Source organism: Notolabrus celidotus, chromosome 23 (genome assembly GCF_009762535.1).
Source record: "Notolabrus celidotus isolate fNotCel1 chromosome 23, fNotCel1.pri, whole genome shotgun sequence".
Classification (NCBI taxonomy): domain Eukaryota; kingdom Metazoa; phylum Chordata; class Actinopteri; order Labriformes; family Labridae; genus Notolabrus; species Notolabrus celidotus.
In genome coordinates this window covers 1433242-1460919 of record NC_048294.1, presented here as the reverse complement: position 1 = coordinate 1460919, position 27678 = coordinate 1433242, and the positions used below count along the sequence as shown (strand labels likewise).

Sequence of the window (27678 nt, the reverse complement as noted above, 5' to 3'; positions counted from 1 at the left end):
CTGGTAAAGAATAGTTTCTGTATTTATCTCTAATTATTAATATTTTTACTGTAAAGTCGTCCTCTCTGTATAACCGGACGCAGCCGCAGTGAACAGCTCTCAGTGTTGGGACGCAGCCCGCAGACTGTCGCCATGGTGACAGCCTGACTCTGCTGTCGGCGGATCTGAAGGAAAGTTTGACCTGAAGTAAGTTTCTGTCTTTATCAGAGTATCCTCCTGTTATCTCATTAAATATCATTAAACTATTTGATGATATTAAAGTATCTTTAAACTATTTAACTTAATTTATATTGAACTGTCATTAAACTGTCTCACTATAAGAGTTAATATCTGTTTAAGCTAGCTTTGGATACCTGAAGTTAGCATCTGATTCGTCGTTTTCGAGTAAAATAATAAGTGAGTCAGCTCCTGATTCACAATCAGAATACTTACACCTTTTAATTATGCATTAGACTAACATAGAGAGGTCACAGACTCTTAAAAACTCAGTTTAATATTAACACAACTTTTATTTCAGTCATGAAAATTAAAAATAGGAAGATTTTGCTACTTTTTGGAAGTTAGCGTCACATTCGTAGCTTTTGAGGTTAAAGGAAACAAGGTCCTGAACCAAAACCACTAGACCTAGACTTTCCAGATCTGCACTGGCTTATCTAAGACAGTGTAAAGTCTTATTAAAAAACACATTTTAAGTTTTGTGAAATATTTATTTTATTTGTGAAAGTGCAAAAAAAAGGACAATTTCACAGTTTTTCGTCCTCTAGACCACATGGGAACCAGGTCTGGATACAAAACCAGGATACCTAGATTTGTCAGATGTGGACTGGCTTATCTAAGACAGTCTAAAGTCTTATTAAGACGCATTTTGAGATTTGTGAAACATTTATTTTAATTGTGAAAATGCAAAAAAAGGGCAATTTATCTGTTTTTATCAGCTGTAGACCACATAAGACCAGGACAGGATACAAAACCACTATACCTAGACTTGCCATATGTGGACTGATTATCTAAGACAGTCTGGAGTCTTATAAAAATACAGTTTTACATACGTGAAACATTTATTTTATTTGTGAAAATGCAAATAAAGGACAATTTCACAGTTTTTTCCAGCTCTAGACCACATGGGACCAGGTGTTGATCCAAAACTACAATACCTAGACCTGTCAGATCTGGACTAGAGACTGAAGAGGACTTGTTTTAGATTTGTGAAACCTAGGATCAGATTATTTCTTTGAGGCTTCAGACTTAAAGGCAGTTTGTACAAAGCATATGGAAACAATAACATCTGTTTTTTGTTGATGTCATTCCTCTCCGCTGTACCCGACAGGTGACGGAGAAGATGAACTCGGCGGTGTCACAGCGTCCCACTCGGCCTTTTCTACCTGAGATCACTCCCAACAGAAACAAACGGAGGAAGAGTACACACCACAGGTTGAGTTCAGCCGCAGCGATGAGAACAAACGTCATTATTTAACAACAAAAACAACAACAGGAAGTTAAAAACATCAGTGTTTGTGTTTGTGTTTGTGTTTGGTTCAGCAGGATGAAGGAGTCTCCTCCAGCTGGTCTGGGTTCTGATAACTCGCCTCAGATCGTTTCAAAGGCCGACATCTCAAAGTGAGCTCAACTTACTAAACACACTTTATTTATACCACTGAGAAATGTGTTCCAGCTGCTGTTTCCTTCTTTCTCAAACAATTCAATTTATCAATAGTGTGAGTTTTTGTTGTGAGAATGTTAAAAAAAGATGTTTCTTCAACGTGCTGTCCAACATCGACCAATCAAGACATTAAAAATGATCATATAGTAATATTAAATCATGTCGCTGTAGACATTATCTTCCTTTGTGGGTCCTTTAAAAAATCAGTAAATAATATTTCAGTCTGAAGATGTGCTAAAAGTGTCAGAGGCAAGATTTTAACACTTTGTTTTAGACTAAATCAAAAGTTGTTGTAACATTACGATTTTAATTTTGTAACATTTTGCATTTTTTCTCGTAAAATCACGACTTTGATCTCGTAACATAACAACTTAAATCTCGTAAAATTGCAACTTTAATCTCGTAACATTACGACTTTAATTTTGTAACAATATGACTTTAATCTCTTAGCATTACGACTTTAATCTCGTAACATTACGACTTTAATCTCGTAACATTATGACTTTAATCTCTTAACATTACGACTTTAATCTCGTAACATTACGACTTTAATCTTGTAACATTACGACTTTACTCTCGTAACATTATGACTTTACTCTCGTAACATTACAACTTTAATCTCGTAACATTACGACTTTACTCTCGTAACATAACGACTTTAATCTCTTAGCATTACGACTTTTATCTGGTAACATTACGACTTTACTCTCGTAACATTACGCCTTTAATTTTGTAACATTACGACTTTAATCTCGTAACATTACGACTTTAATCTCGTAACATTTACCCGACTTACTCTTCGTAACATTACGACGTGTAATCTCTTAACATTAAGACTTTTAATCTCTTTGGCAGTTAGCGTCTTTTATATCTGGTAACATTACGACTTATCTCTTAGCATTACGACTTTACATACTTTTATCTCTTTGCATTACGTCTTTTATCTCTTTGCATTACGACTTTAATCTTGTAACATTACGACTTTAATCTCTTAGCATTACGACTTTAATCTCGTAACATTACGACTTTAATCTTGTAACATTACGACTTTACTCTCGTAACATTACGCCTTTAATTTTGTAACATTACGACTTTAATCTCGTAACATTACGACTTTAATCTCGTAACATTACGACTTTAATCTCGTAACATTACGACTTTAATCTCGTAACATTAAGACTTTTATCTCTTTGCATTACGTCTTTTATCTCGTAACATTACGACTTTAATCTCGTAGCATTACGACTTTAATTTTGTAATATTACAGATTTAATTCTCGCAAGATTACGACTTGAATCTAATAGCTGAAGCCCTGTAACATAATGACTTTATACTCATTACGTAAAGACTGTAATCTCAAAACTTTAATCTCGTAGCATTATGACATTATTAAAAATATATATAACCACTTAAATCTTGCAACATTACGACTTTAATCTCAAAACTTTCCGAATAAATTCTAGTAGCATTACAATTTTAATCTCGTAACATTATGAATTTAATCTTAAAACATAACGATTTGAATTAAAAGTTGTCCGTTTGTTTAAATTTCTGCAGCAGATCAAACAGATTAAAGTGATGAATCTTTTAGGTACTTTTGGGGTGCTTTAACATTCAGCAGCAGGAACAAGGCGATGTTAAAGAAAGTAAACCTTCAGTGTTCAGCTGCTACTTTCACAACAACGTTTAATTCAGGAACTCTTTGAAAAGTTAAAAGAGCAGCTGTGCAGGATGGGATCTGAGGTCTCTGAGAAACTCAGAGAAAGAAAGTAAGTGCGCCCTCTGCTGGATCAAGGGATTAACAACACCCCAGTTAAATATCTGCTCAATCTTAATTTCCTGCTTCACGTCTTCCTCTTCTTCTCGTGTGTGTAGGTTCAGGAACAGTTTAAAGCAGAACACCTGTGTGGAGCTGCTGCAGGAAGGCTTCCACAGGTAACTCCTTCTCTTATCAGGGACATAAAGAGACATAAAAACTCATCAGGCTGTTGGTTCTGGCGTCATCACGGTCTAAGTACTCCTTTAAAAATCTGACCACCTGTCTTCACTCATCTCTCAGGTCGTTCTCAGAGTTGTTCTTTCTGCTGAAGCGGGACCAGGATCGGAGGGAGTCCGCTGAACCAGGAACAGCCCTCTCGCTGCAGACTCCTCTGGAGGAACAAAGAGACAAAGTAGAGACCCTGAGACGTTACCTGAGCTGGGCTGAGGAGGCGGAAAGAACCAGTAACACAGTTTCATATATTCAGTGTGTTTAGATAGATTATTAATGTGGTGATATGAAGGACAGAGGAGCGTCTAAAAATATTCAGTCCAGCTGTTTAAGACTACAGAGAAAAAGAGGAACACAAAAATTAATAAAGTCGTAATGTTACGAAGATAAAGTTGTAGTATTACAAGAATCATTACGACTTTATTTACTGGTTTAACATCACTACTTAAATCTCAAAGCATTACAACGATTTTTGTGTAAAATAACGTTAATCTTGTAACATTAGGCTTCAAACTCGTAGCATTTTGACTTTAATTTCGTGACATTACGACTTTAACCTCCTAACATCACAGCTTTTATCTCGTAACATTACGACTTTAAACTTGCAACTTGACGACTTTATTCTCAAAACATAATGACTTTAATCTTGTAACTTTACAAATTTAATCTCGTAACTTGACGACTTTAATCTCAAAACAAAACGACTTAATCGCCTAAAGTTACTACTTTAATCTCGTTGCATTACAACTTTAATATCATAAAATAAAATCTTTAATCTCGTAGCATTAAGACTTTTATGTCGTAAATTTACTACTTTAATCTTGTACCTTACAACTTTTATTACGGAAAATTACGACTTTAAACTCCTGAAATAACCACTTTAGGCTCGTAACATTACTACTTTATTCTTGTGACTTTACGACTTTTATTTCGTAACATTACGACTTTAAACTCGTAACGGAACCACTTTAATCTTGTAACATTACTACTTCAATCTTGTAACATAACGACTTTAATCTTGTAACTTTACGACTTTAATCTTGTAACTTTACGTCTTTAATCTTGTAACTTTACGACTTTAATCTTGTGACTTTACAACTTTTATTTCGTAACATTACGACTTTAAACTCGTAACGTAACCACTTTAATCTTGTAACATTACTACTTTAATCTTGTAACATTACGACTTTAATCTTGTAACTTTACGACTTTAATCTTGTAACTTTACGACTTTAATCTTGTAACTTTACGACTTTAATCTTGTAACTTTACGAGTTTAATCTTGTGACTTTATGACTTTTATTTCGTAACATTACGACTTTAATCTTGTGACTTTACGACTTTTATTTCGTAACATTACGACTTTAAACTCGTAACGTAACCACTTTAATCTTGTAACATTACTACTTTAATCTTGTAACTTTACGACTTTAATCTTGTAACTTTACGACTTTAATCTTGTAACTTTACGACTTTAATCTTGTAACTTTACGAGTTTAATTTTGTGACTTTACGACTTTTATTTCGTAACATTACGACTTTAAACTCGTAACGTAACCACTTTAATCTTGTAACATTACTACTTTAATCTTGTAACATTACTACTTTAATCTTGTAACTTTACGACTTTAATCTTGTAATTTTACGACTTTAATCTTGTAACTTTACGACTTTAATCTTGTAACTTTACGACTTTAATCTGGTACCTTTCTGACTTTTATTACTTAAAATGATAACTTTAAACTCGTAACGTAACCACTCTAATCTCCTAACATTACGACTTTAATCTTGTGACTTTACGACTTTTATTTCGTAACATTACAACTTTAAACTCGAAAATAACCACATTAATCTCCTTATATTACGACTTTAATCTGGTACCTTTACAACTTTTATTTCGTAACATAACGACTTTAACTGGTAAAATGACGACTTCGTGTGTGTGCAGGTTCCTGGACGGTGGTCTGTGAACACCGTCTGTCTCTGGGCGAGTATTTCTCGTCTCCGGAGGATCTGTGGCTCAGTTTGCACTTCTATCACAGCTGTGCCGACAAAGAGTACGGAGGACGCTCCAGACCAGCCTCCGAGGCCCGGGCACGCTTAGCAGAACTCTACCTGCAGACAGGTACACAAAATACACACAAAGCACACACAATAAAACACACACAATAAAACACAATAATTTGAAGATAAACTCTCCTGTATTCTCTGAGATTACGTTAACACAAACTTAGAAGAAGATTTAAAGTAGCTTTATTGTGAAGGTTAAAGAAAACTCACGACACCACTCTCTGTATTTAAAGCACTGGATTACTTGATGTAATTATAACTTACAATCAGATTTAGCAGTGAGGGATTACCAGGGATTAGCCTGGGATTCTCTGTTTACTGACAGTGTCTGTGGAATCAGTCATCCTTCATGATCTATACCTCTGCTCTCTTTGGGGAGGCGAGGGCCTGGAGGTACAGGACGGGTCGGCAAGTTCTCAAATCACACAGATTAACTGGATTATTAATTTAATCTCAGATTATCTCAGAGGAAAGGACATTTTTATTTTTCCTTCCTTAATTTATAACTGTAAATGTACAAAAATATCTACATTTCTAAAAAAAAATTGTCAAATGTATAATTTATAAAATAAATAATATTCAAGATTTCTTTGAAAATATTTTTTTTTTTTTTTTTTTTATCATAATCAATATTTTGAGATTATTTTGATGTCCCAGAGTGTCTGAGGTTTTTTTGTGAAAATATGTTTTTACTCTAAATGTATTATTTTTCAAATTCAGAGAATACCTGAGTTCTTGTTCAAAATATTTTATTAAATTTTTGGCAGTTTAAGCATTTTTGTAAATTCAAGAAAATCTTTTTTTGTCATATTTCGTATTATTTTTTGCAAATTAGTGAATATACATTTTTATAAATTTCAGTTTTTTTTGTTAAAAATCTTCAATTTAAAAAATATTTTTCTTTAATTTGTGACTTAATAGGACAATATATTTTCTATTTTAATTTACATGTATTCTCATTTTTTTTTCCTTAAGTAGTAATGATTTAATATTTCAGATATTTTTTTAAATTTTCTGTAAATGTTTTTATTTTATTCTCTCAAAATAAAGGTCTTTTTTTTTCTTTCTTTCAAAGCTTCTTCGTTTAAATGTCTGACTCTCTAAAGTCAGAATTCAGTCATGAAATATTTTGTATTTCTAGTAAGGGAAAGACTGTAACCTCTCTAACAGGCTCTGAAATGTTAAGTGATTTAGAACCCTGCAGCAGATAAAGTCCAGGCTGGTTTGATACCTGACCCGTGTGATCCTTCGCTCCTCCAGGTGATCTGGAGCGGGCGCAGCAGCAGGCGGAGCTGTGCATCCAGCAGGCGGTGGACGGAGGCTTTCTCGACTCTGACGGTCAGTCCCTGAAGTTACGAGGCTGCAAAGTGCTGTGGAGGATCTACAGCGGGATGGCGGACTCTCTGGTGGACGCTGAGGAGTACAACGAGGCCCTGACGCTGCTCCACAGAGGATTCAACACGGCTGCAGCGTGTAGGTGGACTCAGTGTGTGATAGATGAATGTCATGTACGGTGGCCTAGAGGGTCAAAACTAAAGACAACATCACTAAGGACAGAATATAGCAGAAAAAATCTCTGCTGTCCAATCCGAAAAAGAACATTTTGAATGTATTTGGATTCTTCTGTGCGTTTCAGGTGAGGACAAAAAGGTGGAAGCAGAGGCCGCCTTCCAACTGGGACTGACCAATCAGAGAGCAGGAGATCACAACAACGCCAAACAGGTAAACCAGTGTGTGTCCATAACTCTCCTGAGTTTTTAACATCCCTAAAATAGACACACAGACAATTAAATGAATTAATATTGTTATTTTAATAAAAGTAACATTTATACATGTCAGTAATGCTGTTGCGTGTCCAGTTCTTCAACACTTGCATGCAGATTTACGGCACTCTGGAGGATGCAGCTGGACTTGGAAAGTCCTACATGGCTATGGCCAAGTCTCTCGAGAGGTACACACACACACGTACTTGTTTTTAATATTTTGTGAGGATGACTCCTCTACAGTTAGATTCCTGGTGTAGCTACAATGTTTCAAAGAATAACCCACCATCAGAAGAAAGCAGAGAGTTCAAATGTCACTTCAAAACATCCAAGAGTTTTATTTGTGGAGGTTTTAAAAAGTGGAAACAAAAATAATAATGTCCCCCAAAAAAGGGGCAAAAAATATGGTCCCCACAAGAATATGAAAACAAGCGCAAACACACACACACAAACACTGTAGTTTTCTGCCTTACTTTTGTGTCCCTGATCAGCACTTCTTTACACAAAAATGATACTATCTGTGTGTGTGTGTGTGTGTGTGTGTGTGTGTGTGTGTGTGTGTGTGTGTGTGTGTGTGTGTGTGTGTGTGTGTGTGTGTGTGTGTGTGTGTGTGTGTGTGTGTGTGTTAGTGAGGAGAACATCGATGAGACAGTTCAGTGTCTGGAGAAGTTAGCGGACATCTCCCGGAGCGGCGGGCTACTAAACCAGCTGGTGGAAGCCTACCTGAGTCTGGGCAGTATATACTATAAAAGGGTACACACACACACACACACACACACACACACACACACACACACATATAGTTAACAGATAGTGGCAGATTCATTTTATGTAGATTTATTGCTCGATCGTTTAAATACTAACTTTTTCTAAAGCTTTATTTTTATGTAACTTTTAATTATCACTCACTAAGAGCCTCAGTAGAGCAGCAGAGGTCATTAAATCAGATACAAAATCATAGATTAAGAAAAGTTAATTATTTTGTAAGAAAAAAAATAAAAAAATAAATAACAAAAAATCATAAAATTAATAATAATAAATAACTGAAAAACAAACGAATAACAAAAACGATTTAAAAATAATAATAAATAAATGAAATACAATTTTTTTTTAAATAAATAACTAATAAATAAACTAATAACAATAAATAGATGAAATACAAAACATTTAAAAAAATAATAATAATAAATACATTTTTTTTTAAATAAATAACTAATAAATAAACTAATAACAATAAATAGATGAAATACAAAACATTTAAAAAAATTATAATAATAAATAAATGAAAAACAAACAATATCAAAAAATGATTCAGAAAAATAACGAATGAAGTAAATATAAAAAAAAATATATCTAAAAAGAATACATTAATGAAATACAAAAAAATATTTTTGAAAACTAAATTGAATACACTTATTTGATTTGACAGTTCATGTTTTTTATATATATATAATTATTGCTTTCTTTATATCCATTTAAACACATTTTGGAGTTCAGATGATCTTCTAGAGCATTAAGACATTTTAAGTTTTTTTAATTCATTACATTTGTTTGAAAATGAAGTCAAAGAAACAAAAAGAAGAATCAAAAAGTGCAAAAAAATCACATTTTTCACACTTTTTATTTATGTTTGTCCGACTAGACGATGAGTATTTCAGACGTTTCTTTGTTTTCTGTATTCCTGATGATTCTGTTCATCTCAATCTGCTCTCTACAGACAGGTGGCGACCCCCTTTAGGCAAATCTTTTCATCCTGATATCTGAGGAAGAGGAATTAAACACTTCTCTTTGTTCTGTGGGTTTGATTTTGACCTCTCTCTCTCTCTCTCTCTCTCTCTCTCTCTCTCTCTCTCTCTCTCCGTAGAGTCAGTACAGCAGAGCGTGTGAGTTCTTCCTGCAGGGTAACGAGGTGGCCTGTGAGCTGGGAGACGTCCCTCTGCTGGAGAAAGCACAGGTTCAGTTTGGTCTTACACCCTCTCTCTGCTCTCTTTGGTGGAAGAGGATCGCCCACTAGTGTTTCTTCTGTATCTCCGTCAGGTCTTCGTTGGCACTGCTCGCGCTCACTGCCTGATGGCGAGGTACACCGCAGACGTGGAGTCGACTGCACCCGCCGCCGTGCAACGTCTCCTGACCTGGAAAAAGAGCAGACAACTTCAAGACTTCAGTTCAGACTCTATGAACTAACGATGCTGAGGAACACGGCTGTTATTTATAAATGAACTACAAAACAGAACTACATCGAATACGTTTGAATCCTCGTCTAATCCCCTGAAATGTAACAAAATGTATTTGTATGCTTTGTTTGTTTTCATTACTAACTTTGAATAAATTACCACTGTTTAATCTTTAAATATCTTATGATCATATTTAAAGCTGCTGTGAAGAACTTTAAGGTTTCAGTCGACATTGGCGCCCCCTGTGGACAAAGATGTGAATCATATCACTTTTCGTATCAACTTCCACTGGATCCTTTCCGCTGCGTTCCGGCTGCGTCTCTGATCCAGCAGGTCAGAGTCCTCCGGATCAGATACACAAGACTTCTATTTGTGCCGGATGCCGGAGCACGACGCATCAATCTCAACAGAGCAGATGGAGCGGGACAGGAAGTCAGGTTTCACCAAAACAAAATGAAAACATCCGGTTAATTTTCAGAATAAAACACTCTGTGTTATCACCAGATCGTATTTCACTTAACTACAACAACAAACCAAAGTCATGATGAGCGGAGCCAGGCCTGGAGTCAACAGGTCAGAGGTTTTCAGAGGACCAGAAAGACAACATGGAGGAGGAGAGGAGGAGGAGGAGGAGAATCCTTGATTCAGTGATTACCACGGGGAAACCTCGGTCACATGACTGCAGATGTCCGGAGGTCCTGCTCCATGCTGCATTCTGAAAACGCAACCGGTGGGTGTTGTCGGACGAAAGAACTTGGAGTCGGACTTGACACGAATCTGGTGGAAGTCCCGGCTTAGTCGTTCAAACAGTGATGTGAGTGGGCGGGGGATGCTGAGGCACTCTGCTGATTGGCTGAATGTTATCTGTCCAAACCTACACAGATAGATGCAGAGGCGGAAAAACAACAACTCAAACTTGACGAGCGCTCCAGGAGAACCTGTGCCAATAAACAGTTTTTGGGTCATTAAAGATCCTTCTATGGGGGCCTTGTCGATGCAAACCCACAGCGGATCTGGCGCATCCTTGGTAAGGTAGTTTTTTTCTGATAAACTTGTCATCCTTCTGGGGCGCTGGTGGCCTAGCGGTCCAGCTCCCGACCGCAACCATTTGCTGCATGTTTTCCCCCACTCTCTACTCCCCCATTTCCTGTCTCTCTACAGCTAAAGGATAAAAATGCTCAAAAATATAACTTTGAAAAAAAAAAATGAAGTCATCCCTCTTTCCTTTCACAGTCAAATGTGTCACTAATTGTGAATTTTTGCTGTTTAAAATGAGAGGAAAGCCTATTTAAAGACACCTACCCCCTCATAATAAGTCACACATTAATATTACATATATATAAATTGTCAGTCTTGTTGCTGGTGGTCTTGTTTGCTTCTTTAGCTCATAAAAATGTTAAAAATGTCTCACAGGAGCTTTAATTTGAATTTCTAGATGCGTCTTTTCTGTGTATTACGGTAGTTTAAAAACATGGTGCCCCTTTCCTCCAGTGTTTACGGTCCTCTGTGAGCCCATGTGTCCGGAAGTGTTCCTGTTTGCTCTGCTTCTGCTTTCTGACTGAAAACCCTCCAGAGGAGAAGCTGAGGAGTTTCAAACTTCGTCCCTGCTGGTGTGAGGAGGGGATCAGCTGGGTGACCCGAGGGGACATACACCATGGGCCTCCTCGCGAGGATCCGGAAAGAGTGGTTCATCATCGGGATCGTGCTGGTCATCTTATCCGCCAAAGTGCATCCCAGCGTCGGTGTCAAAGGAGGTGAGAGGGTCGGAGTTCTGGAGCCACTTTTCATGAGGTCTTTAGTGTCTTTAAACTTCACTACAGATCAATACAACCATCTTTATTTAAAGACATGAGACAGAAACTTCCTCCATCAGGTTCACACCAGGTTAGGATTGAGTTTCACTCTTTTATCTGTAGTTGGAAGTTTGTACTCTAAATCACCTCACATAATAAAACTTAATATCACAAATTAATCAGGAAGAGTTACCAAAGAAATCGGCTTTAAAATAAATCACCAGCTTACATTTTAATATCCTTAATTCTCCCACTTTTACACTTTGTTGTGCAATTATTGCCATGCGCTCAGACAGCTGGATTTATGCAGAAAAATATTTAAAATGTCAAATATCTACATTAACACACATAAATACATGTCAATAGTCAAAGCCGAATTGTAGCTATGATCCCAATGCTTAATTTAAGATATAAATCAATTGTTTAGTTTATGGTTTTATTTGTTAAAAGAGGAGATTACTCTAAAATTTGACGCTTTCTGAAGGGAGTTTTGTTCTTTGCCAAATTCAAGTCGCACTAGGTTTTCTCTAACAGTAGCTCCACTGTGTGTGTGTGGGGGGGGTGTGTGTGTGTGAGAGAGAGAGTGTGTGAGTGTGTGTCCTTACCTGGCACTGTAGTGACACGTTGCATTACTACCACCAATGTCAACACACACAAACACACCCCTCATATTGGGTCCTCCTGCGCATGCCCAGTTACACTTTCTTAATGCTCACATCCTTGTCTTTAATTGTGTTAGCTTATAGCAGGGGAGTTTATTCAGGTGTGACCTCCCAGATCAGGCTCATACACCTCTCACCTGTAGTAACCACAGCTTGAGAAACCTTAGTGACACAAGTAGAGAGAGATGTGTGTGTGTGTGTGTGTGTGTGTGTGTGTGTGTGTGTGTGTGTGTGTGTGTGTGTGTGTGTGTGTGTGTGATGTCTTATCTTCACTGATACACAGACCATAAGTGAAGGATCAGCTCAGTCACACCTTCTCATCTTATCCTGGAGATTAGATAAGCTCCTGTGCTGCTACTGTAGAGACGCTGCCTTCAGGTACTACGTGTAAAAACCAGCTTCATTTAAGTACAAGAAAATATCTATAACAGTGGAATAAAGTGTATCATATCGTATTACATCATACCATACCATTGTGTACTGTATTATTTGGTGTTGTATCTCACTGTATCCAACCATATGATACCCTGTTGTATCAAATTGTATTGTATCATAACATATAATCAATTAATGTATCATAACATAATGGGTATTGTATCGTAACGCATCGTAACATAACGTATCTTATCGCAGCTCATCGTAACGTTTCAAAACGTAATGTATTGTAAAGTATTGTAATGTATCGTATTGAATCAGAATGTATCATAACTATTGTAACGTATTGTAAAGTTTCATACCGTAACGCATCATAACTTAACATATTATATCCTAACATATTGTATGATAACATAACGTAATGTAACGTATCGTAACGTTAAGTATCGTATTGTATTGTAAAGTTTAGTATCGTGAAGTATTGTATCTGACTGATTGTATCAATTCTTATATATCGTACAATATTGCGTTGTGTCGTATTGAATAGGAATGTATCATAACTATCGTAACATATCGTAACGCATCGTCGTGTAACGCATTGCATGGTATCGTATCGTAACGTATCGTATTGTGACATACCAAAGCATATCATAACGTAACGTAGCATATTGTATCATAATGTAGTGTATGGTATCGTAACGTATTACAACATATCGTGTCGTAATGTATCATAACTTACCGTATAATAACGAAACCTTTCGTATCATAACGTTATGTATCCGGAAGTGTTTGATTTTACTGATCGTATTGATTCTTATGTATCTTTACTGTATTGTCTTGTATCGTATTGTAACGTACCATAACTTAATGTATTGTAACGTAACGTATTGAATCGTAATATATAACGTATCATAACATAGCTTCTCATATTGTATCGTAACGTACCTTAATGCATCCTATCGTATCATAACGTTACATATCATATCGTATTGTAACGTATATTATCATGAAGTATTGCATTTTATAGATCGGATTTATTCTTAATTATCTGACCATATTGTGATTTATCGTAAAATATCGTACGATTACGTACAGCACAGTATTGAATTGTGCTGTACGTATTATATTTGATCAAATCCTAACGTATCGTATCCTTTAACATTGTTCTGTATTAATGTATCTTATTTTTAGGGAGTTTATAAATACAGTCATTTGATTTATAAACAAAGATGTTAATTATTCAGTGTGTTGTGTAAGCTGACTCATGTTGAAAATAACTATTGCTGAGCTCAGTGTGAAATAAATGTGTTTCAGTCTCATTAAGTCTTCTTTAATTTCAGGTCCATTAAAGCCGGAGATCACCATCGCCTACATCGCCGTGTCGCTGATCTTCTTCAACAGCGGCCTGTCCCTAAAAACAGAGGTGACCCTCTCTGCTCCTCTCTCTGCTCCTCTCTCTGCTCCTCTCTCTGCTCCTCTCTCTGCTCCTCTCTCTGCTCCTCTCTCTGCTCCTCTCTCTGCTCCTCTCTCTGCTCCTCTCTCTGCTCCTCTCTCTGCTCTTCTCTCTGCTCCTCTCTCTGCTCCTCTCTCTGCTCCTCTCTCTTCTCCTCTCTCTGCTCCTCTCTTCTCCTCTCTTCTCCTCTCTCTGCTCTTCTCTCTGCTCCTCTCTGCTCCTCTCTCTGCTCCTCTCTCTGCTCCTCTCTCTGCTCCTCTCTGCTCCTCTCTCTGCTCCTCTCTCTGCTCCTCTCTCTGCTCTTCTCTCTGCTCCTCTCTCTGCTCCTCTCTCTGCTCCTCTTTCTGCTCCTCTCTCTGCTCCTCTCTCTGCTCCTCTCTCTGCTCCTCTCTCTGCTCCTCTCTGCTCCTCTCTGCTCCTCTCTCTGCTCCTCTCTGCTCCTCTCTGCTCCTCTCTCTGCTCTTCTCTCTGCTCCTCTCTCTGCTCCTCTCTCTGCTCCTCTCTCTGCTCCTCTTTCTGCTCCTCTATCTGCTCCTCTCTCTGCTCTTCTCTCTGCTCCTCTCTGCTCCTCTCTGCTCCTCTCTCTGCTCCTCTCTCTTCTCCTCTCTGCTCCTCTCTCTGCTCCTCTCTGCTTCTCTCTCTGCTCCTCTCTCTGCTTCTCTCTCTTTTCCTCTCTCTGCTCCTCTCTGCTCCTCTCTCTGCTCCTCTCTCTGCTCCTCTCTCTGCTCCTCTCTCTGCTCCTCTCTGCTCCTCTCTCTGCTCCTCTCTGCTCCTCTCTCTGCTCCTCTCTCTGCTCCTCTCTGCTCCTCTCTGCTCCTCTCTCTGCTCCTCTCTCTGCTCCTCTTTCTGCTCCTCTCTCTGTTCCTCTCTCTGCTCCTCTCTGCTCCTCTCTCTGCTCCTCTCTCTGCTCCTCTCTGCTCCTCTCTCTGCTCCTCTCTCTGCTCCTCTCTGCTCCTCTCTCTGCTCCTCTCTGCTCCTCTCTCTGCTCCTCTCTCTGCTCCTCTCTCTGCTCCTCTCTCTGCTCCTCTCTCTGCTCCTCTCTGCTCCTCTCTCTCCTCTCTCTGCTCCTCTCTCTGCTCCTCTCTCTGCTCCTCTCTCTGCTCCTCTCTCTGCTCCTCTCTGCTCCTCTCTCTGCTCCTCTCTGCTTCTCTCTTCTCCTCTCTTCTCCTATCTCTTCTCCTCTCTCTTCTCCTCTCTCTGCTCCTCTCTCTTCTCCTCTCTCTGCTCCTCTCTCTGCTCCTCTCTGCTTCTCTCTTCTCCTCTCTGCTCCTCACTCTGCTCCTCTCTCTTCTCCTCTCTCTGCTCCTCTTTCTGCTCCTCTCTGCTTCTCTCTTCTCCTTTCTGCTCCTCTCTCTGCTCCTCTCTCTGCTCCTCTCTCTGCTCCTCTCTCTGCTCCTCACTCTGCTCCTCTCTCTGCTCTCTCTGCTTCTCTCTTCTCCTCTCTCTCTCCTATCTCTTCTCCTCTCTCTTCTCCTCTCTCTTCTCCTCTCTCTGCTCCTCTCTCTTCTCCTCTCTCTGCTCCTCTCTTCTCCTCTCTTCTCCTATCTCTTCTCCTCTCTCTTCTCCTCTCTCTTCTCCTCTCTCTGCTCCTCTCTCTTCTCCTCTCTCTGCTCCTCTCTCTGCTCCTCTCTGCTTCTCTCTTCTCCTCTCTTCTCCTATCTCTTCTCCTCTCTCTGCTCCTCTCTCTGCTCCTCTCTCTGCTCCTCTCTCTGCTCCTCTTTCTGAGTCTCTCTTTAACATTTCAAAATAAAAGAAGAAGAGTTTATAACGGTGTGTTTTTATCCTCTGCAGGAGTTAACCAGCGCACTCTTCCACGTGCGTCTTCACCTCCTCGTCCAGTCCTTCACGCTCGTCTTCGTCCCTCTCGCCGTGTGGCTGCTGCTCAGAGTGCTCGCGCTGACCGCCATCGACCAATGGCTGCTCAGAGGGTACAGCGTTAGTGTGTGTGTGTTAGTGCATGTGTGTGTGAATGCTGGCCTTCATGAAGCTCCCCTACCTGAGGGGAGCGGTGTGTTCAGGCACAAAGAGACACATTCAGGGCCGCTACAGGCCAGCGACTCTGAGAGAACCAGATACCTGTGAGGGCGTTTCGAGTCGATGGCGTTTGTTGTGTCTCAAATCTAGTGAGAGTGTTTTGAAGCTCCTTCTTCTGCTTCTTCTTGTATGAAATAAAAGTTTGTAGCGGTGGTGTGTGAGCTCTGGACCCTGACCTTTTGAAGGAAACATGAAGAGAAGCATTCTCACCAGCAGATTCTTATTCTCCTCTTCATCCTGTCGTTGCCTAGGCTACAGACGGTGAGCTGCATGCCCCCGCCGGTCTCGTCCGCTGTCATCCTCACCAAGGCTGTCGGAGGCAACGAGGTAACACACACACACACACACACACACACACACACACACACACACATACATAAAGCATTTTTCCTACAAATAGTGTATATTAAGAGATTCCCTGTCTTTTGGCATTTAGTGACTCTCTCTCTCTCTCTCTCTCTCTCTCTCTCTCTCTCTCTCTCTCTCTCTCTCTCTCTCTCTCTCTCTCTCTCTCTCTCTCTCTCTCTCTCTCTCTGTGTGTGTGTGTAGGCTGCTGCCATCTTTAACTCTGCGTTTGGAAGCTTCCTGGTAAGACCTCCTCTTTAAAGAGTCGCTCAGTAATGAAACATCATCCTGTGAGGAGTCGAAGCTTTAATCTTGTTTGTGTGTCCTGCAGGGAATCATCGTGACTCCAGTGCTGCTCCTGCTGTTCGTAAGTCACACCTGAAACTGAATCACACACACTTTTTATTCTTTACCTGAGAGGGAAAGTTCAGGGAGTACACTTTTTGTAATGTGTGTTTTGGGTGTAGATCCAGCTTTGACCACTAGGGGGAGCCTTGGTTCATGTTGTGCTTGAAGCCGAGGCTCCAGGTGGTTGGAGTCAGGTGTGTGTTGAAGAAACTGTGTCTGTGTTTCAGAGAGGGTTGGAGTTCATCCTCCTTTAACTTGCTTTCATTTTTAGTTTAACTCGTGTTTCAGAATCCCAGTCGTGTAAATATCTTTATCAAAATACTCAAGCGAATATTAAGAAACTCAAAAAGTGGAGTGATTAATCCAAAATGAAGATTGGTTTGATGAAAAGGATCACTACACTTTATATTTCTGTGATGGAAACACTCTAATTAATGAGGCAGTGGACTCAGGACTGTCTTCTCTCCTACCCTATGAAAATAAGGGAGGGAGGGAGGGGGAGGTAAAGGTAGAGTTTACGGCCTAGACCAAACATGCATCTCATCCTGGTTCTGCCCTCCCTTTCCTCTTCCTTACATCTCTCTGTAGACTCCTACTTTCCTTCTCCTACTTTCCTTCTCCTACCTTCCCTCTCTCCTTCTCCAGGAAAATAAGGGAGTTGGTGGAGGTAGAGCTTACAGCCTAAACCAGAATGTGAGGTCTTGTCCAAACATGCTTCTCACTCTGGTTCTCCTGATCTTGTCCTCCTCAAAGACACTTACTCTATATTTCTCTCTTTTCCTCCTTTCTTTTTCAATGAATATGGAGGAAGCAGGGAGTGGGGGGGAGGTAGAGCATACAGCCTAGCCCAGAATGTGAGGTCTTGCTCAGACAGGTGTCTCACACTGGTTCTACCTTCCTTCTCCTCTTCCTTACACCTCTTTATTGACACTTTCTTTACTATCTTGCTTTCCCTCTCTCTACCATCGTGAAAATTGGGAAGTTGGGGAAGGTAGAGTGTACAGCCTAGACCAGAATGTGAGGTCGAGCCCAAACATGCGTCTCAACCTGGTTCTACCTTCCTTGTCCTCTTTCTAAAACCTCTTTAAAGACACTTATGCTGTATTTCACTCTTTACCTCCTTTCTTCTTAAATAAAAATGGAGGAAGCTGGAAGTTGGGGGAAGGTAGAGTGTACAGCCAAGACCAGAATGTGAGGTCTTGCCCAAACAGGCATCTCAACCGGGTTCTGCCTTCCCTGTCCTCTTTCTCAAAACTCTTAAGAGACACCTTCTTTGTTCTATCTCACTTTCCCTCTCCTTCTTTCATGAAAATTGGGGAGTTTGGGAAGGTAGAGTGCACAGCCCAGACCAGAATGTAAGGTCTAGCCCAAACATGCGTCTCAACTTGGTTCTACCTTCCCTGTCCTCTTTCTCACATCTCTTTAAAGACACTTTCTTTGTTCTCTCCTACTTTCCCTCCCTCCTTCATCAAAATTGGGGAGTTGGGGAAGGTAGAGCGTACAGCCTAGACCAGAATGTGAGTTTGAGCCCACACAAGCGTCTCAACCTTGTTCTGCCTTCCATGTCCTCTTTCTTACATCTCTTATAGACACTTTCTGTGCTCTATCCCTCTCTTCCTTCTTCATGAAAATGGGGGGCAGTGAAGGTAGAGGGTACAGCCTGAACCAGAGTGTGAGGTCTTGCCCAAACATTCATCTCACCCTGGTTGTGCCTTCCCTGTCCTCTCTCTGACGCCTCTCCACAGACTCTTCTTTGTACACTTCCTTAATAAATCTAGGGCAAACAACAAGCAGTAAACACAATTTTGATGAAATATCACCTTAAAAAACTGATAAAGTGGGTCTTATCTAGAACCAAAGCAACTTCATCATCCTTTACGAGCCATGTTTGTGTTAATCTGAAGAAAATAACTCAAAAATTAATATTTTTTGCTCTGTTTTTGGTCTCCACCACCCATCTTTAGGGGAAATGAACCTCTTTTGATGCTTAATGTTCAACTTTGTTCACCAGATCATTTGTGACTGTGTTGTTGTTTGATGTTTACAGCTCAGTAGGTAGTGTTAGGTGGGTTTTTACTCCTGTTTTATTGAGGTGGAGACCAAAATGGAGCAAATAGAGAGCAAATATTGGACTTAGATTCATTTTGTTGATGTATATTCAAAAGTTATTGTTGTTTTGTTGTTTACAGCTCTCATATAAACGTGTAAATAATGTGATATGAAACTTCCTGTCTTCCTCCTCCAGCTCGGTTCTTCCTCCTCCGTTCCCTTCTCCTCCATCTTCTCTCAGCTCTTCATGACTGTGGTGGTCCCCCTCATCCTCGGCCAGGTACGATATCAGCGAGCAGGTTGTTGGTGTTTCATACAGAAGGCGATAAGTCTAATGCGTTTAAACGTGTGTGTGTGTGTGTGTGTGAAGGTGTGCAGGAGATTCCTCAGGGAGTACCTGGAGCGGAGGAAGCCTCCGTTCAGCGCCGTGAGCAGCGCCGTCCTCCTCATGATCATCTACACCACCTTTTGTGACACCTTCAGTAACCCCAACATCGAGCTGGACCCCACCAGCCTGCTGCTCGTCGTCCTCATCAGTCAGTATAAGCTAGCTTAAAGAAGACGCGTTATGAAGCAGAGAGTTTAAAATAACTCATTAAAGATTTCTCTCCGCTTGCCTCCTGCAGTTTTCTCCCTCCAGCTGAGCTTCATGCTGCTCACCTTTGCCTTTTCCAGCAGGTGAGCCTCCTCCTCTTCCTCCACCTTCATCCACCCCTCCAAGGACGAGTACTCTCTGGCAGTGTGTGCTGAAGTAAAGAGCTTATTCATGGGGTCGAAGGTCTCAGCACTGATGATAAGTTTCTACTCTCTGTTTGTCCCTGCAGGTCGGGCTCAGGATTCAGCCCTGCAGACACCGTGGCCATCATGTTCTGCTCCACACACAAGTCTCTCACTCTGGGTAGGAACACAAACACACACAAACACACACAAACACACACAAACACACACATGTGCACATACGTTTGGGATTACTAAAACGTACGTAAACAACAACACTTAAAAATGAGTCAAACATTGAGGATGTGGGGTTAAAAGAAGAGCGTTATCAGGCTTCTGATGGAAGCTCCAGGCGACACCAATCCAAACTCTGACTAAGCAAGATGCATTGTGGGTAATGTAGTACCATATTTTGACCAGGAAGTAGCCTGTAAATGCTAACAATAGCATTTTGAAGCTCTCTTTTGGTATGAACCTTTAACGAGGTCATAGAAAATAAACATGAGAGGCTGTTTGTTTGTTGAATTGAAGTTCCCCTCGTCTTCCTCTGCAGGCATCCCCATGTTGAAGATTGTATTCGAGGGCTACGAGCATCTCTCTCTGATCTCGGTCCCTCTGTTGATCTACCACCCGGCTCAGATCCTGCTGGGCTCCGTCCTCGTACCGACCATCCGCACCTGGATGACCAGTCGGCAGAAGGTAAACACACAAACAAACAAACACAGGTTCACGCCTCAGAGCCAAGAGATGTAGCTAATACCGTTTTTTAGCCGGCTGATGAATTAGCTAACCAGCTATTTGGACCCTCCAGCTTTTTTGTTTGGCTAGTTCCCAGTTTGTCAGCATTTATTAGGCTAGCTAGCTTTTATGATACGTTGTTTAAACCAGATAATTTTCCAATATTTGTTCAAAAAAATCTCAAAAACACAACCAATCATTTTAGTCCAGTATCTGTAACTAAAGTGACAACTAGCACTTAGCTAGCAGCGCCCCACTGTTACCGAAAGGCCACAATTTTAAACCTTAATATTAATATTCCACTTGATATCTGTAAAAATGTTCAGCCTTGTGCAGATTTTAGTAACAGAAAACAAAGTCATAGAGACTGAAGTTTTTTCTGTATAAGGCTGTAAAGTTGGACATTTCAGTATGGGGCTGAATGGGGCCTGACTCACTTTAGGAGCCACCCTCTAGTGGCTACAAGGGGAACTGCAGTTTTTTTGCACTTCCACATTCATGCTCATTTTTCAGGCTTAGAAATTTCCACACACACTTCCTCCTCCGTCCGAAGATAAGCGGCTGCATTCCAACACTAACCTCTCCACCTTCTTTCCTCTCCTACAGCCTAGTCTGTTATTGAGATAGGGACACAGTCCAACAGTGCTGCCCTGAGTGAGTAGAGAACGACTCCCCAAATCTGAATCTTAATCTACTTTAATTTATGGATTTAATTTAAAAACAAATGATGAAATTAAAAACAATCTGTGGTGACCTTGTGACGGAGCGTCCAGCAGGCTCCTCTGACTGTTAGACCCTAAACCCTCACCGCTCTGCAGCGCCCCCTGCTGTCAGCCTGCTGGACTCTCTGCTGCAAACTCACCAAATTCACTCCAATTGAGCACAAGAAGAGTTAAACGGTGATTTAATTATGTTGGTGTGATGTTATGATGAAAGACGATGACTGAAAATCATGAAGACACTGTTTCAGAATGAGCTCAGACACTTTTATGGGATTGAAAATTTTTTGGTGGCCTAATTTTTTGAGAATTAATTGATTTAAAAAGAACTGTGAGATTGATTTGTTATAAGGAAGATAAACTCTGGGATTTGAGGTGAGTATTCTGTAAACAGGAGCGATTACATGACTGTGTTTGTGATGTTTTTTAATTAAATATATGTTCCAGGATATCACAGTAACTTAAAGGTCCTATATAGTGATATGTTTAGCTGTTTACAACACGTCTTACGGGCAACTTCCACCAGATCCGTGTCCAATCTGTCTCTGATCCATCACAGCTCTGGATCTGATATGTTTCTATTCTAGTCAATGTGTTAACTTCCACTGGATCCGCTTCGTTGTGTTCCGGCTGGGTCTCTGATTGCCGGATGCCGGAGCACGACGCATCAATCTCAAGAGGGCAGATGGAGCGGGACAGGAAGTCAGGTTTCACCAAAACAAAATGAAAACATCCGGTTAATTTTCAGAATAAAACACTCTGTGTTATCACCAGATCGTATTTCACTTAACTACAACAAAAACCAAAGTCATGATGAGCGGAGCCAGGCCTGCAGTCAACAGGTCAGAGGTTTTCAGAGGACCAGAAAGACAACATGGATGAGGAGAGGAGGAGGAGGAGAATCCTTGATTCAGTGATTACAGCGGGGAAACCTCGGTCACATGACTCCAGGGAGAAGTCATACTTTTTCTCAGATTCTAAGATTCAAAATCAGATTTATGGCTTCCTTGATATTTGTTGTTAAACGTCAGACTTTAAAAAAAAAAATCTGAATAAAAAGTCAGAATTTAATCTTCGTCTCAGATTTCTAAATTAAAGTCTAAATTCTGACTTTTTGAAAATTCTAAGAAAAAGTTGGCGTTCATAATTGTTATTCTTTTATTGGAATGAAGTCTGAATTCCGACTTTTTGCAACAGGTTTTTCAATAAATGTCTGATTAAATTCTGATTTTACACTTTTTTTCTCAGAAATCAACTTTTTTCAGAGTTCTGAGTAAAAGTCAGAATTAATCTTTTTCTCAGATTCTAAGTTTAAAAATCGGAATTTTGACATTTTCTCTCAAATTTTTGTTCAAAGTCAGACTTCAGAATGTATTTATTTTTCTGAAAAGGATTTGATTAAAGTCTGAATTCAGTAATTACAGCAGGAAAACCTCGGTCACATGACTCCAGCTGTCCGGCGGTCCTGCTCCGTGCTGGGTTCTGAAAACACAGCCGGTGGGTGTTGATGAACGAGAGAACATGGAGTCGGACCGGGCACGGATCTGGTGGAAGTCCTGGCTTAGTCATATTTTAAGGAAGGGTTTGAATTCAGTTGCAAACATCAGCCTGTCCAAACCTACACAGATAGATCCAGAGGCGGAAAAACACCAACACAAACTTGGCGAGCGCTCCAGAAGAACACGTGCCAATAAACTGTTTTTCGGTCATTAAAGATCCTTCCATGGGGGTCAGTGTCGATGCAAACCCAGCTTCAGATTGTTGAAGGAGTCTGAGGTGAAGAGGTCGGCACAAACAGACAAGTTAGCACCAACTGTAGCCGGCTCATTGTTGGTTACAGTGAAAAAGTATAAAGACAATGAGGAGGCTTTCACACTTCTACAGTCTCAGGGTTGTGAGGCTGGAGGATGACGAAAGTATAGATGTAGTGCGATCAAAAGCTGAGACTATTGGAGCTTTGTTTTAAACTTCATTTACCTTTGACATTTAGGATTCTTACTTTAACTAGAAGTATAAAGAAATGTAATTTATGTCCTTTTTGCAGGAAGCTGAATTGAAATTGTCCCAGTTTAGCTTAGAGGTACAGTTCATGCTCAGACTTCCACTCCAGGTGTAATGAAATCATGACTCTTATATAATCTGTCTCCTTCTCCTCCTCCTGCTGCTGGTGGTGGTGGTCACGGATTCTCTTCACCAAACTCTCTCTGAAGATTTGCACGTTGTAGCGCTCACTTCACCGCTCGCTCTCTCTCTCTCTCTCTCTCTCTCTCTCTCTCTCTCTCTCTCCCTCTCTGTCTGTCTGTCTGTCTGTCTGTCTGTCTGTCTGTCTGTCTGTCTGTCTGTCTCTCTCTCTCTCTCTGTCTGTCTGTCTGTCTGTCTGTCTGTCTCTCTCTCTTTCTCTCTCTCTCTCTCTCTCTCTCTCTCTCTCTCTCTCTCTCTCTCTGACACTCATGCTTCCTCTCTCTCTTTCTCTCTCTCTCTCTCTGACACTCATGCTTCCTCTCTCTTTCTCTCTCTCTCTCTCTCTCTCTGACACTCATGCTTCCTCTCTCTCTCTCTCTCTCTCTCTCTCTCTCTCTCTCTCTCTCTCTCTCTCTCTCTCTCTCTCTCTCTGACACTCATGCTTCCTCTCTCTCTCTCTCTCTCTCTCTCTCTCTCTCTCTCTCTCTCTCTCTCTCTCTCTCTCTCTGACACTCATGCTTCCTCTCTCTCTCTGTTCAGGCGGTGAAACTGTCGACTCTTCAGCCCATCTGACCTGAAAGAAGCGAGACTTTCTGCTCCAGCCTTCGTCCCGTCCCGTCACGGATGGACTTCGGCGGAGGGATAAAGTAGTACATGCCTTATCACAACACAGACCTCAGCGCGAAGGAGGGTCGGACACCTTCCTGCCGCAGTGATACTTTCCATTTCAAAGACAATGAAAAACTCCATTGTGTTAATTCCTTTATACTTAAAAGAGTTCAGAGTGTAAGATCTATTTTTATATGAAGTACAAACAGAGAGGACAGGAACAGGAAAGGTGGGACCATTCTTTTTTACTTTTCTTGCTGTTTTCTACATTTTTCTACTCTCTCTTTCTTCAGGCTGTTACTGCCAGAAAACATGGACGCTTGTTGCAGTTTTGATTCTTACAGAAACAAACTAATGCTGAGTTATCTGACTTTAATACATCGCGTTAAACGGACGAGTGTTTTCCTTTTTTGGATAGTTTTAAGTTAAAGAAATTATCCAAATACGGCGGGTGAGAAATGGATCTCCAGGAGGAGCGTCTTATTTATCAGGAGAGATGTTTTCAAATCAACTTCACACTTACTCTTCATCTTGTTTGAAGCTATTATCTAAATAAGATAACATCATTTTTATAGCCGACGGTTTCAATCACTTGGTACTGAGTGTTTGTCTGTTTGTGTTATGTTTATGGACCACATGTGAAACTCTACAAAACAAGGGCATGACTTTGCTCAGGGGCACTTTGGTAGTATTTCTATGAATTATTGACTGGTGTCAATACTTAGCCTTACATGTTACAGTGTTTTACATTTACTCTGATTCACCAGCACTTTTTTGGTTTTTGGGCGATTTAAGGGCTTCTTTGCTACGTTTCCTGGCACATCTACGCCAACCCTTCGACATATATTTAAAGGTCCTTTGATTGTGTTTCTCTTACTTTCCTAATCGACTGACTGAATAGAAGCACAAACCAACAGATGGGCGTTTTCAGTGTTGTGAAAGAGACAGGCACCATCATGTTACTCTGTACTGTATTCCCTGCTCTGTACCTCTGGATGTACGGAGAATGCTGCACAAGTCAGTGCCAATGTTTAGTGCCAGTAGAGGTAGTCGTGTTCCCCTTGAAACAGCCTCAACATGGGTCATTATGGTGCCATGGTTGGGCTGGTGGATGGATAAGGGCCATCAGTCAGTGACCAGAAACTTTATAATCATAACTGAAGATTTCAGCCCAAAGTTGTTAAAAAAAAGTGTCGACATATCAAATTTTAAGTTGAATTTCCAGCCAACACAGGCGAATTTACACATCAAACAGTGACCAAGTGTTACTATCAGGGATTAAGAGTTCTTCTTTTGTGCATCTGATACATTTAAATCCAATATTCAATCAATTTTAGCTCTGTTTTGGTCTCCACCTCCTATTTAAAGGGAAAATCTGTCTCTTTAGATGCTAAATGCTTCACCATGTTCACTTCCTGGTCTTTCCTAGTTAGCAATTTTTTTCGCAGTGGATTTCTGGAGCTTTTTTTTTTTGGTGGTGGAGACCAAAACTGATAAAAAAATTGGTAAATATTGGACGTACGTTAACATTTGATAAGTTTGAGCTATGTTTTGGTCTCCACCACTTATTTAAGTGGGACATTTGGCTCTGTGGATGCTACATTTTTCAATCAGTTTGAGCTCTGATTTGGTCTCCACCACCTATCTAAGGGGAAAATTTGGCTCTTTAGATGCTAAATGTTTCACCATGTTCACCTGCTAGTTCTTCCTTGTAAGCAATATTTTACACAGTGGATTTCTAGAGCTTTTTTTTTTGTGGTGGAGACCAAAACTGAGCAAAAATTGATAAACACTGGACATACGTTAAAATTTGATAAGTTTGAGCTCTGTTTTGGTCTCCACCTTCTTCCTAGGGGGAAAATCTGGCTCTTAAGATGCTACACTTTTTACCATGTTCACCTGCTGGTCTTTCCTAGAAAGCAATTTTTGCACAGTGGATTTCTGGAACTTTTTTTTGTGTGGTGGAGACCAAAACTGAGCAAAAAAGTGGTAAATATTGGACATACGTTTATGGGGTGGCCAGAAACGCAGGTTTTATGAACCTCTTACAACATACTGAAACAAAATTGTGACTTTTTAACTGGTTTGGTCACTAATTTAATCAACAGACACAAAAATGGATATTGGACTATTAGCAACTGTTACAAACTAGAGTCCCCCACTGTTACCCTGAAGGTTATTGAAGGCTCAAAAGCTTGAATGTCATTGGTCATTTCATTGGTCATCCAGTTACAGCTGAGTTTACAGTCAGCCTCTGCCTGTTTACAGTGTGATTGTACTTTGGTAGAAAGAAATTGAGGGAGATATGTATGGATCTTTTTCTTCTTTATATTAAAAGAATATAAGAGAGCGAGCCTGCAATGTATGTTTTTTAATGCAACACACTTCCACCGAAGCTCAGGAGAAGGTTTCATGTGAGACAATATATGTTTTTAATCAAGATAATGGACGTCAGGTTAGCGATGTCTCTTTATAAAAATTGTCCAATGCTATCCTGTAGCATAAATACATTTTGGGTGTATGTTTACAGTAGTGTACGAATATTGCAGGGATGTGTTTATCATGTAACAGTCTCTCTCTTTCATCACATATAAAGTCAACCCTCTACAGACTACACAGAGCTGTGTTTCATACTCTCTAAGTCCTAACACTTCCATCTGAAGACATTTAATAACACTTTGTGGAAGTGTTCCTCCTCGGGGTCACTTTTGACGCAGAATTTGAAAGAAGATTTTGTATTTGCTGTCCGATCAAATGTGGAAAATGTCCAGGAGAATATTGGCAGCCCTTTTAGTTTCACTGACCCAACTTTTTTTTTTTCTTTGGACAGATGGCTCTTCTGTCACATCATTTGGATGAAGTTATAACAAAATAAAACTGCGACAGCACTGCCAACAGGCCCAAGAGGCTTTGTGCCACTTCTAACACACAACCAGACCCAAGTGATTTCAAACAACTCTGCAACCAGCTCTGCCATGTATCAAACTTAGAGCTTAAATGAAGAAAAAAACACAATGTATAATACAAAATATATGCTTTATTATTAAGTGCATCTTGACTTCATATACAAATACTGTTTGATACAAGTGATTAACAGTTTAAAATTGATACAGGTGATACATGTGACATTAAGCAGTACAAAACCCTAGTTATAATATGCATACACTGCACTTGTTTGTTTAAATTTAACATTTATGCAGTCATAGAGCTAGACTCTAAGCCTCTTTGTTTCTATCTTCATACCTGCATGTATACGTTTTCAATTTATCCTCCTGATACGAACTAAAAAAGGAACCGAAAAAGGCGTCCACCAAACGGTGCGTGTCATCCTACTCTTGTTTATAAATTTGCTTTTTTTTCTATCACAAAGCAGACTGTAGTCTTTGTTCTCTTAATTTGCTGGAAAAATAAACGTCTAGAGGGAGAAGAATCGAGCCAAGGACATTTTCTCGAGGACAAGTGAGCTAATGATGAAACTCAAAAAAGAAAAGAAACTGAAAACAATATGAGTAAAGGCTGCAGCCCCTAGAGGGAACAATGGGTATTGCGCTTAAAAGTACACAAGTTTGGGGTGCTGGTGGTCTAGTGGTCTAAGCGCCTCACGTACAGAAGCTACAGTCCTCGTCACAGGGGTTGCTGGTTCGATTCCTGGCCGGTTGACCATCTCCTGCATGTCCTCCCCCACTCTCTACTCCCCACATTTCCTGTCTATCTTCAGCTGTCCTATCAAATAAAGGCAAAAAGGCTGAAAATATAACTTAATTTTTTTTTTTAAAGTACAAAAGTTTGAAGACCAGATTTTATGCAAATAATTTTGACGCAGAGGATTGCTGTAGCTGCAAGGGTAGTCTGTCCGAAAGTTGATATTCTGGCCTCAGGTTTTCAAGACCGATAAAGGGATCAAGTCGCGCCGTTAAATGTGATGTAGAAGTCTAAACTCTAGCTTAATGTTGGTGCTAATTAAAGGTTAGCCTACTTTCTAAGGGGGATTAATCCAC

At 40.1% G+C, this 27678-nt stretch overlaps 2 protein-coding genes across 5 annotated transcripts; both read left to right on the top strand.

Moving 5' to 3' along the window:
- The first annotated feature begins 81 nt into the window (after positions 1 to 81).
- ttc29 (tetratricopeptide repeat domain 29) lies at positions 82 to 9834 on the top strand. Of its 2 annotated transcripts, none has more exons than XM_034676684.1 (12): positions 82 to 186; positions 1328 to 1431; positions 1543 to 1617; positions 3536 to 3595; positions 3720 to 3883; positions 5599 to 5775; positions 6981 to 7193; positions 7357 to 7442; positions 7580 to 7671; positions 8113 to 8236; positions 9348 to 9437; positions 9521 to 9834. In XM_034676684.1, exons 2-12 carry the CDS (start codon positions 1340 to 1342, stop codon positions 9665 to 9667), a joined length of 1320 nt encoding a protein of 439 aa, XP_034532575.1. In that variant the 5' UTR covers positions 82 to 186; positions 1328 to 1339; the 3' UTR covers positions 9668 to 9834. The 2 variants fall into 2 exon arrangements, with proteins under 2 accessions (XP_034532575.1, XP_034532574.1); XM_034676683.1 differs by having other exon boundaries at positions 1540 to 1617.
- Positions 9835 to 11148: 1314 nt separating this feature from the next.
- slc10a7 (solute carrier family 10 member 7) lies at positions 11149 to 26033 on the top strand. Of its 3 annotated transcripts, XR_004630021.1 has the most exons (14): positions 11149 to 11411; positions 13828 to 13910; positions 15732 to 15868; positions 16226 to 16301; positions 16524 to 16562; positions 16651 to 16686; positions 18913 to 18996; positions 19087 to 19252; positions 19343 to 19394; positions 19541 to 19614; positions 19987 to 20132; positions 20778 to 20825; positions 22935 to 22970; positions 23612 to 26033. XR_004630021.1 is itself a non-coding variant. In XM_034677001.1 (13 exons), the coding sequence occupies exons 1-13, from the start codon at positions 11312 to 11314 to the stop codon at positions 23642 to 23644; spliced, it is 1062 nt and encodes a 353-aa protein (XP_034532892.1). In that variant the 5' UTR covers positions 11149 to 11311; the 3' UTR covers positions 23645 to 26033. The 3 variants fall into 3 exon arrangements, 2 of the variants coding, with proteins under 2 accessions (XP_034532892.1, XP_034532893.1); XM_034677001.1 differs by lacking the exon at positions 20778 to 20825; XM_034677002.1 differs by lacking the exons at positions 20778 to 20825; positions 22935 to 22970 and having other exon boundaries at positions 11150 to 11411.
- Positions 26034 to 27678: the final 1645 nt, after the last annotated feature.

Bases quoted from the DNA above. Each gene is read 5' to 3' on its own strand.
- ttc29 (XM_034676683.1), top strand. From the start codon at position 1,340: ATGAACTCGGCGGTGTCACAGCGTCCCACTCGGCCTTTTCTACCTGAG. The intron at 8,237-9,347 runs GTACACACACAC...CTCTCTCCGTAG, and splicing joins GCAGTATATACTATAAAAGG to AGTCAGTACAGCAGAGCGTG. The intron at 9,438-9,520 runs GTTCAGTTTGGT...TATCTCCGTCAG, and splicing joins CTCTGCTGGAGAAAGCACAG to GTCTTCGTTGGCACTGCTCG.
- slc10a7 (XM_034677001.1), top strand. From the start codon at position 11,312: ATGGGCCTCCTCGCGAGGATCCGGAAAGAGTGGTTCATCATCGGGATC. The intron at 16,687-18,912 runs GTAAGTCACACC...TTCCTCCTCCAG, and splicing joins CAGTGCTGCTCCTGCTGTTC to CTCGGTTCTTCCTCCTCCGT. The intron at 19,615-19,986 runs GTAGGAACACAA...CTTCCTCTGCAG, and splicing joins ACACAAGTCTCTCACTCTGG to GCATCCCCATGTTGAAGATT.